The 19,530-nt window shown below is 39.6% G+C and overlaps 1 protein-coding gene across 1 annotated transcript in view; it reads left to right on the forward strand.

Moving 5' to 3' along the window:
* ATRX (ATRX chromatin remodeler) overlaps positions 1-18,746 on the forward strand; it is a 224,913-nt gene extending 206,167 nt beyond the window's left edge. The window contains exons 33-36 of the mRNA XM_075835712.1: positions 6,005-6,139; positions 8,296-8,391; positions 8,473-8,601; positions 15,700-18,746. Coding sequence (XP_075691827.1) covers positions 6,005-6,139; positions 8,296-8,391; positions 8,473-8,601; positions 15,700-15,960 — 621 coding nt within the window. The 3' untranslated portion in view covers positions 15,961-18,746. The remainder of the gene's footprint in view (positions 1-6,004; positions 6,140-8,295; positions 8,392-8,472; positions 8,602-15,699) is intronic.
* Positions 18,747-19,530: the final 784 nt, after the last annotated feature.

A 19,530-nucleotide genomic window follows, 5' to 3' on the forward strand; every position in this document is an offset into this window, starting at 1 on the left:
TCTTTGTCCTTTATGCCTTGTAAATATAGAAGATTTCCACATTTTACTGGGAAAAAAATTTTGATTTTCATTTTTACATCCAAATTCTACTAAATTCAGCAAAAAACCTGCTGGGTTAAAATGCTCACTATACCCCTAGATTAATTCCTTGAGGATTGTAGATTGCCTAATGGTGTCTTTTTGAGGGAATTATCACTGTTTTCGCACCACAAGACTTCTTCAAACCTGACATGGTGCCTAAAATATATTCTAATAAAATGAATGCCCCAAAATCAACGTGGTGCACCTTTGCTTCTGAAGCCGGTGCTTCAGTCCAGTAGCGCACTACGGCCATAGGTGGGATATTTATAAAAACTGTAGAATCAGGGCAATAGATATGGAGTTGCGTTTCTCTGGTAAAATCTTCTGTGTTACAGAAAAAATTGAATTAAAACAGATTTTCTGCAAAAAATAAATTTGTAAATTTCACCTTCACTTTGCTTTAATTCCTGTGAAACGCCAAATGGGTTAAGAAACTTTCTAAATGATGTTCTGAATACTTTGAGGGGTGCAGTTTTTAAAATGGAGTGTTTTTATGGGGGGTCTCTAAGCCACTTCAGAATTGAACTGGTCCCTGAAAAAAAATAGCCTTTGAAATTTCTCACATTTTCAAGAAAATTTCAAGCTAAATTTCTAAGCCTTGTAATGTTCTGGAAAAATGTTCAAAAAAAACAATGCCAACATAAAGTAGACATATGGGAAATGTTAACTAGTTACTATTGTGTGTGTGGTATTACTTTGTTTTACAAGTAGATACATTAAAATCTAGAAAAATGCAAATTTTTGCAAGTTTTCTCAATTTTGGTGTTTTTCACAAATAAACATTTAATATATTGACCGAATTTTACCACGAACTTAAAGTACAATGTGGTACGAAAAAACATTCTCAGAATCGCTTGAAAAAATAAAAGAATTCAAAAGTTATCACATAAATTGACACGTCAGATGTGAAAAACAATGGCCTGGTCCATTAGGTGAAAACAGGTCCTTAAGGGGTTAAAGGGGTTTTCTGGAACCAATTAACAAATTTCTATTTCACTGCACATATAAAAATAATGTAATTTGTAATATACTTTAAGTTTTTACTTCATCTTCTAACACCTGATTCCAGCGCTGGTCACGTGATGCGTCTCCAGTAGAAAAATCCTTACTTCCGGTGCTAGCCCGTCCATGATCTGAGTTCTGTTTTCCTGCTGGCTCACTGTACGGGTATGTCATTCCTGACGTCACTTTACACTGAGGGAAATGATGTACTGGATATTCCCCTTTTTTCTGATAGTTTCCAGTTTACTGCTAGTCTCTGAGTATGCGTGACTTATACACTAGCTGTGCTTACCACGCATGCCCACTCCTGCACTCACAGCGCCTGCGTGTCATTTTCTCCCATGTCAGGAGCCAGTTGCTAGTAGTGCTATCACGAGGACTCCGACGCTGTGGTGAGAGGATTCCACAGTCCTGGAGCAGAGCCTATACATGCACTCCGCTCTGGGAAGACCCTGACTAAACTGTCCATATATGGACAGTGATGTCAGGGTATTCCACACACTGTCCATATATAGATAGCAGGGGATTCCACAGAGTCCCGGAGCATAGGACTCCGCTCTGGGGAAGACCCTGACAACACTGTCCATATATGGGCAGTGATGTCAGGGGATTCCAAAGAGTCCCGGAGCAGAGCCTATACTAGCGCTCTACTCTGGGACTCCGTCTCTGGGGTCAAATGAAGTTGTTTTTTTACCATTGTTACAGAGTGTTGTTTGGTACAGCACTGATATGTTGCAGGTTTATTGTTAGCTCTCACTGATCTAATGAGAGCAGTAAAATGGCAACAAAGATTGTTTATAGCTGGGTGTAGTATGTATGAGGAGTCCCTGCTGCCGTCGCATTGCATGCTGGGACACAAGCGGTGCATGCCGGGAACTGTATGACCGGAAGTGCAAGACTACGAACACAGACGTAAACAAACCTCTCAATGTAAACAAAAGAGAATAATGGTAAATTAAAATTTAAAAATGTAGATAACTATACTCAGGGGGTATTAATAGATAAATGGAGAAGCGTTGCAGTGATTAAAAAAAAAGTATTGGAAAACACCTTTAAGGCTTACTCAACCCAGAACTACGTGTTAATAGCTTGTTTTGACCTAGTTTTACTTCATTATTAACCCCTTGCGTACCTTCGACGTAATAGTACGTCGCTGGCCGCTTATTCCAGCGTACCTTCGACGTACTATTACGGCGCAGGAATAAACTGTCACTATGTGAAATCACATAGTGACAGAACAGCGGCGGCAGCTGTCATTGACAGCTAACCGTCTCTGCTACCGGCCTGGGGACCAATTAGCAGTCCCCAATGCCGGCGATTCCTGTGATTGGTCAGTCTCTGAAGACTGACCAATCACAGCCGTCTGTGACGTCGTCTGCAGGAGAAAGCTCCTGTCACTTTCTCTGATCTCCTCACTTCTGTGAGATACGTGAGGAGATCAGAGAAAGCGGTGTAAAAAAACAAAACACTATTTTTATTAACCCCTTCCCGAAAATGGGCGTATAGTAACGCCCTGAGTATGAAGCGGGCACAGGAGCTGTGCTCGCTCCATCTTCATCGGATGTCGGCTGTAATATACAGCCGACATCCCACTGCAACTACAGCGATCGCTGTAGTTTAACCCCTTAAATGCCGCTGTCAATAGCGACAGCGGCATTTAAGTGATTGATACAGAGGGAGAGGGCTCCCTCTGCACCCCATTGCCCCCCCCCCCCCCCCCCCCCCCCCGCGAAAAATCGCGGGGTTCTGATGGTTGCAATGGCAACCAGGAAGCCTAGCAACGGCTTCCTGGTTGCCAGGTACGGGAGCCTATTAGGTCCTGCCCAAGGCAGGACGTAATAGGCTCAACTGTCAGTTGTAAAGTGACAGTTACAATACACTGCACTACATCAGTACATACAGAAGTAGTGCAGTGTATTGTGCAGGGGATCAGAAGATCAGATCTTCCAGTCCCCTAGTATGTGTAAAATAAAAAGTAAAAAAAAAAGTTTTCGATAAATAAATTCAAGTTTTACGTAATAAAAACAATAATCGCCTTGTTTCCCTGATCAAGCCCTTTATAATTAGAAAAAAAATGAAAAAAAAGACAAAAACTAGACATAATAGGTATCGCCGCGTTCGTATTGGCCTGACCTAAAAAAATATCATATTATTTATCCCGCATGGTGAACACCGTAAAAAAAATACCATAAAAAACAATGGCAGAATTTTCTTTTTTGGTCACGTTGTTTCCAAAAAAATGGAATAAAAAGTGATCAAAAAGTCGCGCGTAGCCAAACATGGTACCAATAAAAACGACAGTGTGTCACGCAAAAAATGTATGTACTCCGCACAGATTACATATGCCCCCACATTATAAACTGAAACACCAGTAAAACACTAAACAAAACTACTACCAAGCAAAATCTGCGCTCCAAAAGCCAAATGGCGCTCCTTCTGGGCCTGGCAGTGTGCCCAAACAGCGGTTTATAACCACATATGGGGTATTACCGTACTCTGGAGAACCGCTTAACAATTTATGGGGCGTATGTCTCCAGTGGTACAAGCTGGGCCCAACGCATTGCGCACTGAAATAGCATATATGTGCAAAATGTCAATTTTCATTCTGCAACATCCACTGTGCACTAATTTCTGCAAAACCTTTGGGGGTCAAAATGCTCACTACACTTCTAGATGAATTCCTTGAGGGGTGTAGTTTCCTAAATGGGGTCACTTCTCGGGAGTTTTCACTGTACTGGTACCTCAGCGCAATGCAACATGGCGTCAAAAACAAATTTTGTAAAATCTCCACTCCAAAAACGAAATTGCACTTTTTCTATTTAGACCCTTGCCGTATGTCCAAATAGCCGTTTACAACCACATATGGGGTATTTCCGTAATCAGGAGAAATTGTGTAACACATTTTGGGGTGTCTTTTCTCCTGTATTCCTTGTGGAAATGAAAAATTCTGAGCTAAAGCTACAGGTTAATGGAAAAAAAAAATGTTTTCATTTTCACGGACCAATTCTAATAAAATCTATAAAACACCTGAGGGCTCAAAATGCTCACTACACCTCTAATTTAATTCTTTCAGGTGTATAGTCTCCAAATTGGGATCACATCTGGGGAATTTCTACTGTACTGGTACTTCAGGGACTTTGCAAATGCGACATGGCCCCCAGAAACCAATTCAGCAAAATCTGAGCTGCAAAATCCAAATGGTGCTCCGTCCCTTCTGAGCCCTGCCATGGGTCCAAACAGCAGTTTATTACCACATATGGGGTATTTCCGTAATCAGCAGAAATTGCTTTACAAATGTTGAGGTGCTTTTTCTCCTTTATTCCTTATAAAAATTAGAAAATTCTGTGTTTTTTCCAAAAAAAAGTCTCTTTTAATCTTCACAGACTAATTCCAATAAATTCAGCAAAAAACCTGTGGGGTCAAAATGCTAACTATACCACTAGAAAAATTCCTTGAGGGGTATAGTTTAAAAAATGGGGTCACTTTTGGGGGGATTCCACTGTTTAGGTCCCTCCAGGGCATTGCAAACGTGACACGGCACCGAAAACCATTCCAGTAAAATCAGAGCTCCAAAATCCAAATGGCGCTCCCTCCCTTCTGAGCCCTGCTGTGGGTCCAAACAGCCGTTTATTACCACATATGGGGTATTTCCGTAATCGCGAGAAATTGCTTTACAAATGTTGGGGTGCTTTCTCCTTTATTTCTTGCAAAAATTAGACATTTTTACGTTTTTCCAGAAAAAAAGTAGATTTTCATTTTCACAGACTAACTCCAGAAAATATAGCAAAATACCTGTGGGGTCAAAATGCTAACTATACCCCTAGATAAATTCCCTGAGGGGTGTAGTTTAAAAAATGGGGGTCACTTTTGGGGGTTTCCACTGTTTTGACACCACAAGACCTCTTCAAACCTGACATGGTGCCTAAAATATATTCTGAAAAAAGGAGGCCCCAAAATCCACGAGGTGCTCCTTTGCTTCTGAGGCCTGTGTTTCAGTCCATTAGCGCACTAGGGCCACATATGGGATTTTTCTAAAAACTGCAGAATCTGGGCAATAAATATTGAGTTGCGTTTCTCAGGTAAAACCTTCTGTGGTACAGAAGAAAATGTATTACATATGAATTTTGTAAAAAAAAATGAAATTTGAAAATTTCAGCTCTACTTTCCTTCAATTCCTGTAAAACGCCTAAAGGGTTGAAACACTTTCTGAATGCTGTTTTGGATACTTTGAGGGGTGCAGTTTTCAAAATGGGGTGTTTTATGGGGGTTTCTAATATATAGGGCACTCAAAACCACTTCAGAACTGAACTGGTCCCTGAAAAAATCACTTTTTAAAATTTTCTTAAAAATATGAGAAATTGCTGCTAAAGTTCTAAGCCTTGTAACGTCCTAGAAAAATAAAAGAATGTTCAAAAAACGATGCAAACATAAAGTAGACATATGGGAGATGTTAATTGGTAACTATTTTGTGTGGTATTACTATCTGTTTTACAAGCAGATGCATTAAAAATTGGAAAAATCATAATTTCTTCATATTTTCGCTAAATGTTGGTGTTTTCACAAATAAGCAATGAATTTATCGACCAAATTTTTGCACTAACATAAAGTACAATATGTCACGAGAAAACAATCTCAGAATCGCTTGGATAGGTAAAAGCATTCTGGAGTTATTACCACATAAAGTGACACATGTCAGATTTGAAAAAATGGGTCTGGTCCTCAAGGCCAAAATGAGCTGGGTACTCAAGGGGTTAATGTTTGTAAGCATTGTCATGAGTGCCTTGCTTAAATAAAAATCTTGTCGTTTGTATGTATTTTTAGCCCCTAACCATTGTACTATTTTTTTCACTCCTGCTCTACTATATGAATATAGCAGCTTTAGGCCATTTCTTAAAGCCGCTGTCTTTTTTTTGCTTTTAAGGGTTTGACCAATCGTCTCAACATGGCAGCTGCAGCTGGGATCAATTACTCTCAAATCAATTTCAATGCAGCTCAATCACCTTACATGCCCTTAAACTTAGGAGCGTTGTCTACACTGACAAATCAGCAACTGGAGGTAAGTAATATAATCCAAATTGTCAGATGCCTTCAGAATTATAGGCTGAAAATATACTTTTCTCCTGGGCTACAACATTTCATCTATTTAGAGATTTACCTAGAAGTATGTAAGCACATACTGTTAACATTATTTACTTACTCATCTGTTTATACACCATTATCTCCACTTTGCCTGTACCCTCATGAAATGTGCGTCCAGAGCCTTTGATCTCTGTGGAATCATTACCTGATTGTGAGTATAAGGTTGGGTTCACACTGTTAGGGCTTATTCAGACGAAAGTATAATAGGTCCGTGCAACGCGCAGGATTTTCACGCGCCTCGCACAGACCTATGTTAGTCAATGGGGCCGTTCAGACAGTCCGTGATTTTTACGCAGCGTGAGTCCCCTTTGTAAAACTCACGACATGTCCGATATTTGTGCGTCAATGGGTGCGTGAAAATCACGCGCAGCGTGTGATTCGCGCAACAGCACTGAAAACTGTGAATGGAAACAGAAAAGCACCACGTGCTTTCCTGTTTACAAACATACAGTGTCATAATGATGGCGGCTGCTGACACACAGAGATGTTAAGTGCCTTTTGCGCGCGCGCCGTCCTTAATGTTATTTTTGTTGGACTTTTAACCCCTTAATGACCGGGCCTTTTTGCTCGTTAATGACCAAGGATTATTTTTTGTTTTATCACGGTCGCATTCCAAGAGTCGTAACTTTTTTTTTATTCCGTCGGCATAGCCGTATAAGGGCTTGTTTTTTGCGGGACGAGTTGTATTTTGTAATTGCACCATTTTTAGATGCTTACAATATATCGATTAACTTTTATTAACTTTATTTTAGGAGAGAATTGAAAATAAGCAGCTATTCCAGCATTCATTTTCACGTTATAAATTTACGCCGTTTACTATGCAGCGTAAATAACATGTTCACTTTATTCTATGGGTCGGCACGATTACGGGGATACCAAATATGTAAAGGTTTTATGTGTTTTTTCTACGTTTGCACAATAAAAAGCCTTTTAGAAAAAAAACTACTTGTTTTTGCATCGCCGCATTCTAAGAGCCGTAATTTTTTTATTTTTCCGTCGATGTGGCCGTATGTGGGCTTGATTTTTTTCGGGCCAATGTGTAGTTTTCATTAGTACTATTTTGGGGTACATATGACTTATAGATTAACTTTTTTTTTTTTTTTATGGGGGGAATGGGAGAAAAGAGAATTTTGCCGTTGTTTTTTGCGTTTTCATCCGGCGGTTTAATGTGTTTATTTTATTGTTTGAGTTGTTACGATCGCGGGGATACCATGCATGTGTATGTGTTATTTGTTTTGACACTTTTACTAAATAAAACCACTTATTTGATTTTGACTGTAAATTATTTTTATTTTTTTTCCACAAACTTTATTTAACTGCTTTACATTTTTATTTTTATTTTTTTAGTCCCACCAGGGGACTTCACTATGCGATCTGCCGATCGCATATATATTGCTTTGGTATACTTAGTATACAAAAGCATTATTGCCTGTCAGTGTAAAACTGACAGGCAATCTATTAGGTCATGCCTCCGGCATCGCGTAACAGGCATTTGCTGAAGACAGGCCTGGGGGTCTTCGTTAGGCCCCCAGCTGCCATGGAAACCCGACGGCGCCCCGCGATTTCTTTGCGAGGGCACCGATGGGTTGACAGAGGGAGCCCCCTCCCTCTGTCAAATACATTAGATGTCGCTGTCACTATTGACAGCGGCATTTAATGGGTTAAACTGCTGGCATCGGAATGCACTTCGATTCCGGCAGCAGGAGCCAGGCTGTGTATAAGAGCCGTGCTCCTGCCGCTGATCGCGTGGGTACACTGGCAGTACCCACGCGATCAGAGGACGGATATATCCGTCGTCCTGCGCGAACTAGCAGCTGCTGAGGACGGATATATCCGTCCTTCGGCGTTAACAGGTTAAGATGCATTTTTCTTTGTTTTGGTAGATAAACTCCCATGTGTCTCAATTGGAGTTAATAAACTAAAACAAAGAAAAAAAAACATGCTAAAAACGCAGTGTGAACCCAGCACAATAAAATGTTAACTCTTACTTTACACATCTCACATTCACCTCTGCAAAACCATGTGATGTAGTAGTCATGTTCCAGTTATCACTAAACTCTTTCCTTCCTCAAGGATCTTATTAACCAAGGCAGAGAAAAAGTAGTAGAGGCCACGAATAGCATAGCGTCTGCAAGGATCCATCCTCTAGATGAGATTATTGCTACAGCGGTAAGTGATTGGGTTGATGTCTTTCTTTTGGCTATAAATATACTGAACACTTCTGATCATCTTGTAATTTCTTTTCCCCAGTGGAAGGAAAATCCAAGCTTGTCTGAATCCCAGGTCCAGTCTTTAGCTCTAAGCAGACAGTCAAGCCAAGAGCTGGAAATGAAGAGAAGAGAAGCCATTTACAATGATGTTCTGGCCAAGCAGCAAATGGTGAGCATTTCACCTGTGTCCCATACAGGAATTCGGATGATTCTGAGCATGTAACGTTGTGTGTGTGGAACACCTTTACAGTATATAGAACAGGCATTGCATGCACCAATTGCTAACCGCCTTTATATTTAAAGGGATACATTTCACGGACAATTGTGAGCGGTTACCTCTTTACCAAAAAAAAGACAGCATTATCCTTCCTCCTGAATCCCTCTTGATTTTTTATTTTTTTTGCTTATTTCCAGCAAAATGCGTCACAAAATTAAATATCATAACAGTCGGTAGGTACGAAGTTATTTGGGGCACACATTGCTCCGGTATGTTCTAACCGCCACAAGGTTCTGGACAGGTCAACAGCATTCGTGAAACAAAATAGAGCTCCACCGCTAAATCTGGTTTGTTTGTGTGGGAGGGGTTGAATTTTTTAAACCCGGCATCTGTCGCAGCCCCTAATCTAGTCACTGAACTGAAAAAATAGATTACCGGGTTCATATTGGCGGATCTGTTCAATACCAACTATACATTTACATGGTGAAGCCCACTAACTTGTCCTACACTAAGGGTCCGTTCACACGTTGCGTAAATACTGCAGATTTTCCGTAACAGAATTAGTTGCAGGATAATCCGCAGCATAATACAGTAGCAGCAAAGTGGATGAGAGAGAACAAATCTCATCCACACGTTGCATAAATACTGAGCGGAAAAAACTCTCAAATTGACCTGCGATGCAGTGTTTTATTCCGCAGCATGTCCATTGTATTTGCGTAAACACTTATTTGTTGCGGGTTTTCCCCATTGAATTCAATAGGGAGGTAAAACCTGCAACAAATAGCAGTTGTTGCATTTTTTTGCGGTGGGTTTGAAAAAAAGACAAATCCGAAAAAAAAAATCTTATACTTACCTAGAAGTTTGTGTTCCTCACTACAGCGCGGCCTCCTGGGATGCTGTTTCATCCCATGTGACCGCTGCAGCCTGTGAGTGGCTGTAGCAGCGGTCACATGGTATAAAAACATCCCAGGAGGCCGGCTAAGTGCTGCAGTTTTCCGCAGCGGACACTGGGCGAAAAAATCCACCACAGTTTGGTGCAGTTTTTTTCCCGGAATTCCCTGCAGCTTACAGGGCGGATACGTTGCATGCTTTTACGTGCCTAAGAGTGCACACAATTTACAATTCATTGAATTATTTTTTTTAGTACTCATTTTTAGGGTCACAGTTTTAAAAAAAAAAAAGCGTGTTACGCTAATCACGGTTTTAGGTTTTGCTGCAGATTCCTCTTCTGCATATATATATACACTCCCCAGAACGCTGCAATTTTATTATTTGTTATATTGAAGCATTTGTATTCTTCAGATTATTTGTTCCAGCGCTCTAATAACTATTTGACGTCATTGTCAAGTCACCCTCTAGATCAGGGACTCGTTATCAGTCCACAGCTTTTTCAGCAAAAATATTATGCTAGTTAAAATAACTAAACAACTATGCCGATTCCCCCCAGTTGTTTAGTTATTTTAACAAGTGTGTATTCGAGCGCTGGAACAAACAATCTGAACAAAGAATATAAATATTACAATATAACTACAAATATAATAATAGAATTGCAGCGTTCTTCGGGATATGTAGAAATAAAAAGCAGAAAAACAATCTGAAACAAAACCTAAAACAGTGATAAGCATAACACGTGTTTTCAAAGAGTGTGACCCTAAAAGTGAGCAATAATAATAAAATGCATCATGCGAATATCATGCACAGTTAGTGTAGGGCAAGTTAGTTTGGGAGGTCCACTGAGGTGAAGGCTTAAAGGCTATGGAAACCTTTTGAAGTCATGACTTAGATGTGATTGATAACCGGTGGATCGCTGTCACCGAAGCAGTCAGTCCCGCTGACCTGACAAGATTCAGGTTTCAGCGCAAGCTACAGCTTCTATGTACCCAGGATACCTAGATGTTTCTCACACATTTATTTTTTTTATATAAAAAAACAATTCCAAAGTTGCACTAAAGACTAAAATACACTGTTTTAGTAAAAAAAAAGAAAGTCTTTAAAGGTTTCCAAAGCCTTTTATTGTAAATGTATTGTTGGCTCTAATCTAGGCACAATGAAAAGCTACATTTTTAATGCAGCAGAGGGGAAACAAAACTGACTACAAGGTAAAGCTAGCCTGCGTGTGTCTGGTTTTACAATAGTTGATCATGAACAAAAGGGAGCGGTGTGGCCTGGCCACTGTTTCTTAGTGCTTGCAGCAATTGCCCTCTGAATACCAGCTTATAAGTGATGGTGAGAAGTTTAATGGACTTTACATCTGGACGGGGGTCTCTAATTGATTTCAGAGCAGAAAGTGTTCTCTCATCCTGCTGGACATTTGAGATGAGTACCCTGTTATTCTGTTCAGGCAAATGTATTTGTTAACCAGAATAATCCTGAAGTTACAGGTGCAACAAATTGATGTATTTTTATGGATTTAAGCTTTAACCCCTTCCCGCTCCTGGATATACTATTATGTTATGATAAGCGCATCGTTCGCGCTCCATGACATAATAGTATGTCCTGCATGAAACACAGAGCTGTTCGTGCCAGGTGTGTTCATGAGCTGTGATAGCTGCTGTTTTGTACAGCAGCTATCACAGCTCAGTGTGCAGGAACGGATCGTGGTGGTCCCCGCCAATTAACCCTTTAGAAGTCACGTTCAATAGCGATTGTAGCTCCTTAGGGATTAAACCACCATCGACGGCCTGCTACATGATAGCGGGCGGCGATATGGCAACCAGAGGCCTAACAATGGGATCCGACTATGCCATCTACGGAAGCCTAGTGGGTCCTGACAAAGTTAGGACCCACTATGCTTGCTGTCAGCGAGTAGCTGTAGCATGTAGTGCAGTGTATTAGAATGGCGATCAGGGCCTCCTGTCTTCAAGACCCCTAGTGGGAGAAAATAAAAAAGTTGTGTAAAAATAAGTTTAAAAGTAAATAAACAAATTAATTGGTAATGCCATGTCCGTAATGGCCTGAACTACAAAGGTATTTCGTTATTTATCCCACGTGGTGAACGCTATAAAAGAAGAAAATAATAAATCATACCAGAATCACAATTTTTTTGGTCACTTCACCGCCCAAAAAATGGAATAAAAGCGATCAAAAAGTCGCATGTACCTAAAAAGGGTACTGATCAAAAATAGTTTGTTACGCAAAAAAACAAGTCCTCACACGGCTTTCTTGATGGAAATATAAAGTTGTGGCTCTTATAAAGCACACAAAGGCAACACAAAGAGTAAATGATTTTTTATAAAAAATATTTTATTGTGCAAACGTTAGAAGACCTAAAAAAACCTATAAACATCTGGTATCGCCATAATCGTATCGCCCCGCAAAATAAAGTGAATGTGTCATTTATAGCGCACGGTGAACACTGAAAAAAAAAAAAAAAGAATAAAAAAACAATAGTAGAATTGCTGTTTTTTAGTCACCACGCCACTTAAAATAGAATAAAAACTGATCAAAAAGCCGCATGCACCCCATGAAAACTACAATGAATTCCTCAAGGGGTCTAGTTTCCAAAATGGGGTCACTTTTAAGGGGTTTCCCTGTACTGGTGCCTCAGAAGCTCTGCAAATGCGACATGGCGCTCAGAAACCAATCCAGCAAAATTTATATGCCAAATAGCGCTCCTGCCCTTCTGAGCCCTGCCATTTGGCCATCCAGCAGTTTATGACCACATATGGGGTACTGCCGAAATCGGGAGAAATTGCTTTACAAATGTTGGGCTGCTTTTTCTCCTTTTATTCCTTGTCAAAATTTAAAAAATGTACCTTTTTATCTGAAAAATTTGGTTTTCAATTTCACAGCCTAATTTCACAAAATGCAGCAAAAAAACCTGTGGGGTTGAAGTGCTCACAATACCCCTCAATAAGTTCCTTGAGGGGTGTAGTTTACCAAATAGGGTCACTTTTGGGGGGTTGCCACTGTTTTGGCACCACAAGACCTCTTCAAACCGGACATGGTGCCTAATAAAAAGGAGGCCTCAAAATCCACTAGGTGCTCCTTTGCTTCGGAGGCCGGTGCTTCAGTCCATTACCGCACTACGGCCACATTTGAGATATTTCTAGAAACTGCAGAATCTGGGCAATAAGTATTGAGTTGCGTTTCACTGGTAAAACCTTCTTTGTTACAGGAAAAAATTGAATAAAAAGGATTTTCTGACAGACATTTGTAAATTTCACCTCGACTTTGCTTTAAATTCTCGTGAAACACCTAAAGGGTTAATAAACTAAATGCTGTTTTGAATACTTTGAAGTTTCTAAAATGGGGTGTTTTATGGGGGTTTCTAATATATAGGCCCCTCAAAGCCACTTCAGAACCGAACTGGTACCTAAAAAGAGGCTTTTGAAATTGTATTCAAAATAGAAGAAATTGCTGCTATTGTTCCAAACCTTGTAACGTCCTAGAAAAATAAAAATGTTCAAAAATGATGCCAACATAAAGTAGACGTAAGGGAAATGTGAACTAGTAACTATTTTGGGTGGTATAACCATCTTTCTTAGAAGCAAATACATTTAAATTCAGAAAAATGAAAATTTTGAAGAAAAAATAGCTCTAAATTTTGCTATTTTTCCACAAATAAACACTGAATATACCGACCAAATTTTACCACTAACATGAAGCCCAATGTCTCACGAGAAAACAGTCTCAATCACTTGGATAGGTATAAGCATTCCGAAGTTATTACCACATAAAGTGAAATGTCAGATTTGAAAAATGGTCTCTGAGCCTTAAGGCCAAAACTAGGGGTGTCCTTAAGGGGTTAAAGAAGACCGATCACCTGTAATCGGGTACCTTATTTTGTTTTTAAAAAAAAAAACATTCGCTTAGGAAATAGTTTTGTGGGTTTTTTTTTCTAAATATGTCATTTTTATTTTTTTTAACGATATCTCTGTATTTGGTGAGCTATCAGTATGCAGATGACTCGACTACCCGCAGGTGTTGGATCCCGAACTTCCCAGTAGGGGTATCCCAGCATCCCCTGCTTCCCACAACTCCCTACGGCAGAAACTAGAAGCATTAATACAGCAGTCATAATTCTGCAGGGATTTGTGGGAAGGCACAGGGGATGTCGGGATCACACTACCCGGAAGTTCAGGACCCAATAGCATAGTGATAGCATGCCTTATACAGAGTTATCGGTACAATTTTTTTTTAATGACCTATATTTAGAAAAACTTTAATTTCCTCAAGAACTAATGACTAATGGTTTTTCAAATAAAACAGGTACCCTATTACAGGTTTATGGGTACTCCAAGTTTAATCATAGGGAAAAGGGTTTGATACAAGTTACCATCCATATCCTCTTCCAGACTGGCAGAGATTTTGAGTGCATATGATGTGGATGGTGATTTGGATTCACTCTATTTTCACCGTTTTTTAGGGATTAAAAAGAGGAAAAAAAATCCAGGAAATAGTCACTTTATACAGGTCACTTTTTACAGTTTTGTTACTGTTTGTTTTCATATTTCATGGTAAAAGTGCAACAGCAAGAAATAAATGTGTTTTAGATAAAATCGACACTAGGTCAGGGGCAGCTATTTGTATAAAAGCGGCTGTGAATTGGACAAATAGTGTATTGTAGAAGATAAGTGAGATATAGACATTAGATGGAAATCTGGCAGAGGTTTGATCGTATGGCTACATTTTTGCCAGTTGCCCCTCACTTTGCAATTAGAAACTGCACTAATTTATCCTAATTTATCTACCTTACCTTTGTTTGCAGGGAGGGGGGAATGATAGATGAGGAGTTTTCTGGTGCATTAGAGAACTGTAAATGGGGGAGGGTGTCGGTGGGTGGGGGGGAGAAAGGAATTTTTTTTTCCCCCACTGTTGGCTATTTATAAAGAAGAATCATTCTGAAAATAGTGTCATGGAGGGGGGGGGGGGGGGCGCAGCGGGACTAAAGAGGTAAGCTATCTATAACTTAGTTAGGCGTTACCTCCCTGCCATTCAGGAGACCCATTTGGTCAAAGATAAAGTTATCAGCTTTCAGAGAGGATGGATAGCCCAGTCTTACTATTCGGTATACACGTCTTTTTCCAGGGGAGTTTCCATATTAATACATAGGCAAGTAGACGCTGAGACTTGACACCCTTATCGATACAGAAGGAAGGTATATCCTCCTTTCCGGATGTTTTGATGGAGTAACCTGCGTTCTTGCAGCGGTATACAGTACACCCCCCCCCCCCTTCGACATGTGTGATCAAGGTGGTCTCGCAATATTTGATATCGAAAACCAAAATGCCCACCCTTACTAATTGGAGATTTTAATTAAGACATGGATGCAGAGTTAGATCAATTCAGGGAAAATCCAATAATTTCACATAGGTCAGCAAATAAACTGCACTACAAATACAGTGGTGAGGCTAAAAACTGGGGAGTATTTAAGGGGTTTTGTCATAATGAACTTTTCTGATGTCAGTCCCACATATCATAAGTCTGATCAGTGGTGGTGTCCTGTCTGCATTCTATATGTTAGTCTGATCAGTGGTGGTGTCCTGTCTGCATTCTATATGTTGGTCTGATCAGTGGTAGTGTCCTGTCTGCATTCTATATGTTGGTCTGATCAGTGGTGGTGTCCTGTCTGCATTCTATATGTTGGTCTGATCAGTGGTGGTGTCCTGTCTGCATTCTATATGTTGGTCTGATCAGTGGTGGTGTCCTGTCTGCATTCTATATGTTGGTCTGATCAGTGGTGGTGTCCTGTCTGCATTCTATATGTTGGTCTGATCAGTGGTGGTGTCCTGTCTGCATTCTATATGTTGGTCTGATCAGTGGTGGTGTCCTGTCTGCATTCTATATGTTGGTCTGATCAGTGGTGGTGTCCTGTCTGCATTCTATATGTTGGTCTGATCAGTGGTGGTGTCCTGTCTGCATTCTATATGTTGGTCTGATCAGTGGTGGTGTCCTGTCTGCATTCTATATGTTGGCAGGGGTCTCAGTTGCTGGGCCACCACGATTTTGACCATTCTAACATGACTATTGTAATAAATGCCGTATGGAATACTATCCATAAGGTACACCGGCTCATTCAGCTCATCAATGAATTGTTTCTCTCTACAGCTAATTAGTTGTGTCCAGCGAATACTGATGGGCCGAAGATTACAGCAACAGTACAACCACCAGCAGCAACAACAGCAGCAGCTCGCCTTCCAGCAGCACGCTGCAATGAACCGCCTGATGCTGCAGAAACCTCCAGCCAACTATCCACAAATTGACCTGCGAGAAATGTATCAAGCCGGTCTGCAGAACCTCCCAATGCAAAGAGCCCCAAATCCCAACAGGGGCAAAAATGCTGACCCTTCCCAAGCGAAAAAAATGTGACGTTGCTTTAAGAACTCTACTGGATTGCTTCAATGAGAGGGACGTTCTTCTTTTTTTTATTCCCCCCCCCCCCCCCCCCCATTTGTCTAGGAATCGAAGGTTTGACTTACTGTAGGAAACATTGCACATGAAAGTGTTTGGTTTGTTCCCTTTTTGAATGCCAAACTGTACGGTTAATCTTTGCAGTTGATTGTTTGGTTCTGGTTTTTGTTGAGGAGGAAACCACAGGGGCCATGGAAACTTTTTTTTTTTTTTTTTTCTGACCTGTTGCAGAAGAGACCTGTATTCGGTGAAACCTTGCCTTCTATACCCACTTCAGTTACTTAGCTTAGCAATAGTCACTCCCAAAAGCAGATCTCATAGCAAAACATCATTTTCTTTAGTAGCCAATGTACTCTATATGCAGCTCCGCTCATCCGCACGCTGTACTGCAGACATTTCTATGGTATTATAGAAGGAGTTTGTTAAAGTTTTCCAAATTACTGTTTTTAGACCAGACATAGGCAGCCTATCAGTACTGCTATTGTTGCCGGACCATACATACAATGTATAATAGGTACCCAATCCCCAGCCGAAACTCCTGAATAATCCGATGTGTGCAAACCAGATTTTACTTTTGACAGAGATTTTTAGGCTTAAAGTTACTTGAGAATTACCTAATGGCTTAAAAAAAAAAAATCGAAATCGACACTTTGTTCATTTTGAGGCTCCTGTTGTCTGTCATATATTGCTATACGTTTTTATTGTTGTATCAGCATCCCTGTGCCTTTGTAAATATAGTTTTGGATTTGTTCCTTTTTTTCACAGTGCTATACTAAATAGGTGTATAGATTAAAAAACACAATTCTCTTTCTGCCCTTGTGCTGCGTTTTAAAGTGTTAGGATGATCTAATATTTGAAACAGTTGAATTTGCACAGCAATTGGTTCCTGTATGTTTAGCATCTTTAACTTGCACATCTAAGCCCAGCTTGTGATCTTTAAGAAATAAAACACCTAAATCTACTATTGAACTGTGGCTACGGATTAGCACTACCAATGTGTAGATGTTTAACTACTATTTTGGAATATCCGGTCCAATTAGAGCTCTGACGTTTATTCATTGATGTCCCACTAAAATGTTTTTCAAAAAGGGTTTTATTTCTTTCTATTACAACGGCAAGGAACGTCATCTTGGACCCAGGTTCATGCTCATTTTCTTGCCGTAGTTGCAATTTATGCAAAGTTTTCGAGAACCACCTTATTTATCATCACGTGGTTTCATCGTGGGCAGCCTGGAGGAATTAAGCCATTTGCTATAGCTGTACCTTAGTCACCAGACTCATTTTACCGCTGATGTCAATGAATGGCATTGATTCCTTTTTATTGCTGGGGGACTGCTTTCTTTTCATTTTACCAAGGACTATTGGTTTAGGCAAAAATAATTTTATGGCTCTGTTTAATTGCAAACCTTTGTATGCAAATGGGGACTTATTTTTTTTTTTTTTGACTCATTTAAGTTGAAAATGTCCTTCAAATTTTTTGTGGGGTCTCTGCACATTTCTACATTAGTTCTTAATGTTCCACGGTCCGTGATTACGGACTCACAAGCCATGGCTTCACTGGAAGTAGTGAAACCATTTAGACTTGCTGAAGTGAAGGTCACCTCTGGTTCATGTGAAAATAAAGATGCTCTTAAATTGTTCCAAATGAGTAGCGCAAAACATCACCGAAATCAGACAATATAGTCCTTTGGATTGGAGTATGAGCTTCCAACAAAGCTCTAGTTATTATGTAGGAAAGTTGCAAAATTGTAGCCACTATGATTCCACCTAGATACAATTTTACAATACTTTCTATATTTTTGTTATTTAAATGTTTCATTAGTTTTGCATATAAGTAGTGGAAGTCAGAACTTAATTGAGTTCATAATCTGACAAATGAATAAAGTTTCCAATGTTTAGGAAATATAATGTATGTGCTTTCTAACTGCTTTAAATGTCTTGTAATAAGATTTTTTTTTTCTTTTTAATGTAAAAAGAGAGAATGTTGTTGCTCCTTTATTATAGCAAAAAAGTGTATTTTGCCTTTTTGAAGTAACAGCTTTCTACTTTTAGTTCACAATTACGTCTTTGTAGATCAGCAACGTCTTTGGACTTCGTACTAACAACTTTTGGTTGTGATAAAAACAGCAAGTTTTGTGAAGAGGACTTGCATCGCGGACCACTCACACCAATTTGTCAGTAGACATTTTAGCTGCATATCCTGTCTGCATTAAGTAGAACATCAAGCTTTATCCAGTAATCACAGACTTATCTTAACCGTAGAAAGACGCAGAAGGCTAAAAAAAACACATTTTTTTTTACGTTTTTGGCGTTTTAACTAGCTGCACTACCTTTAAGCACAGTTAAAACAGAGTTGCTTGTATTACAGTTTTGCCTGCTAATTCTCCACATTTTGATGCTGTTACTTTGGATGTAAAGCGTTTGGTATTTGTGATATTGTACATTGTATGTCTCAGTTGTATAGTAGTTTCAGTCCATCTAATCAGCCTTTTTTTCTTTCCTGCTCTTTGATTTTGATATGAAGTACTGTAGAAGTACTATAGAAGAGTTATTTCTTCCAACAATGCAGGTGTTTTTGTTTTTTTTTGTAATATACTGAAGGACTGAAATTGTGTTTTTAATGAGCGAGCAATGAAAAATGGAAATATCCTATGTGTTTTCACCATTGAAAGTGCTGTTTAGTAGTTGAAACTTTAAGAAAAATTATATTTAATATCTCATTTAATAAAGTGACCAAAACAGTTTTCAGGCTTTGACTGTTGTATCCAACCCTCAGTATCATTAACCATTATTCACACGACGTGGAGTCTAAAAATAATTATGCCCATATTACTAGATCTGTGTTTACAACCATATTTCAATATGCTCCTGTGAATGAACACCCATAGGTACCCTGACCCCCGATTCGCCAAGTGAGGTGTCTGCATATCCGCGGCTTTATAAATGCAAGTGTCTGGGAGCTTGGTGGAACCGGTGGCCGCCTCAACTAGTGGGTCAGAGAACCACCAGTCTCCAGGTAGTTCGAGACCCCTACCTATCAGACACAATGTCTTTAGTGGAAACCTTTAACTTGAAATTGGTGACTGTATTTTACCACCTTTTATCTCCTCTTAGACTAAGCAAAAGGTGTAAGTCATGTGCATATATGGTAACAGCTGACTTGACTCTAGCTCATTTTTTTTGAAACTTGAGAATCAAAATTCCTATTTTTTTTTTTATTACATATAGTTAATATGAACATTTTTTATTCTAATATGGACACAATTTTCTTTTTTTTTTAACATGGAAAATACACTTGTTTGCAAAAAAGCATCTAACCTCCGGCTATAACCACTTGGCCTGTACAGAAATATAAAAGGGGCTCTGTGTTGACAATAGGATCCCACAGCTGCTTAGGTTTAGACTAGACCTCTAGACAAAATAAACTGCAGATAGGTTACCAAAGAGTCACTCAATACTAGTAAAAGTTATTTTTAACAAGTTTGTTTTGTAGACCGATTTTGATGTATATTCTGCTTAAGACCATGG

This window comes from Rhinoderma darwinii, chromosome 8, assembly GCF_050947455.1.
Source record: "Rhinoderma darwinii isolate aRhiDar2 chromosome 8, aRhiDar2.hap1, whole genome shotgun sequence".
NCBI classification, from domain to species: domain Eukaryota; kingdom Metazoa; phylum Chordata; class Amphibia; order Anura; family Rhinodermatidae; genus Rhinoderma; species Rhinoderma darwinii.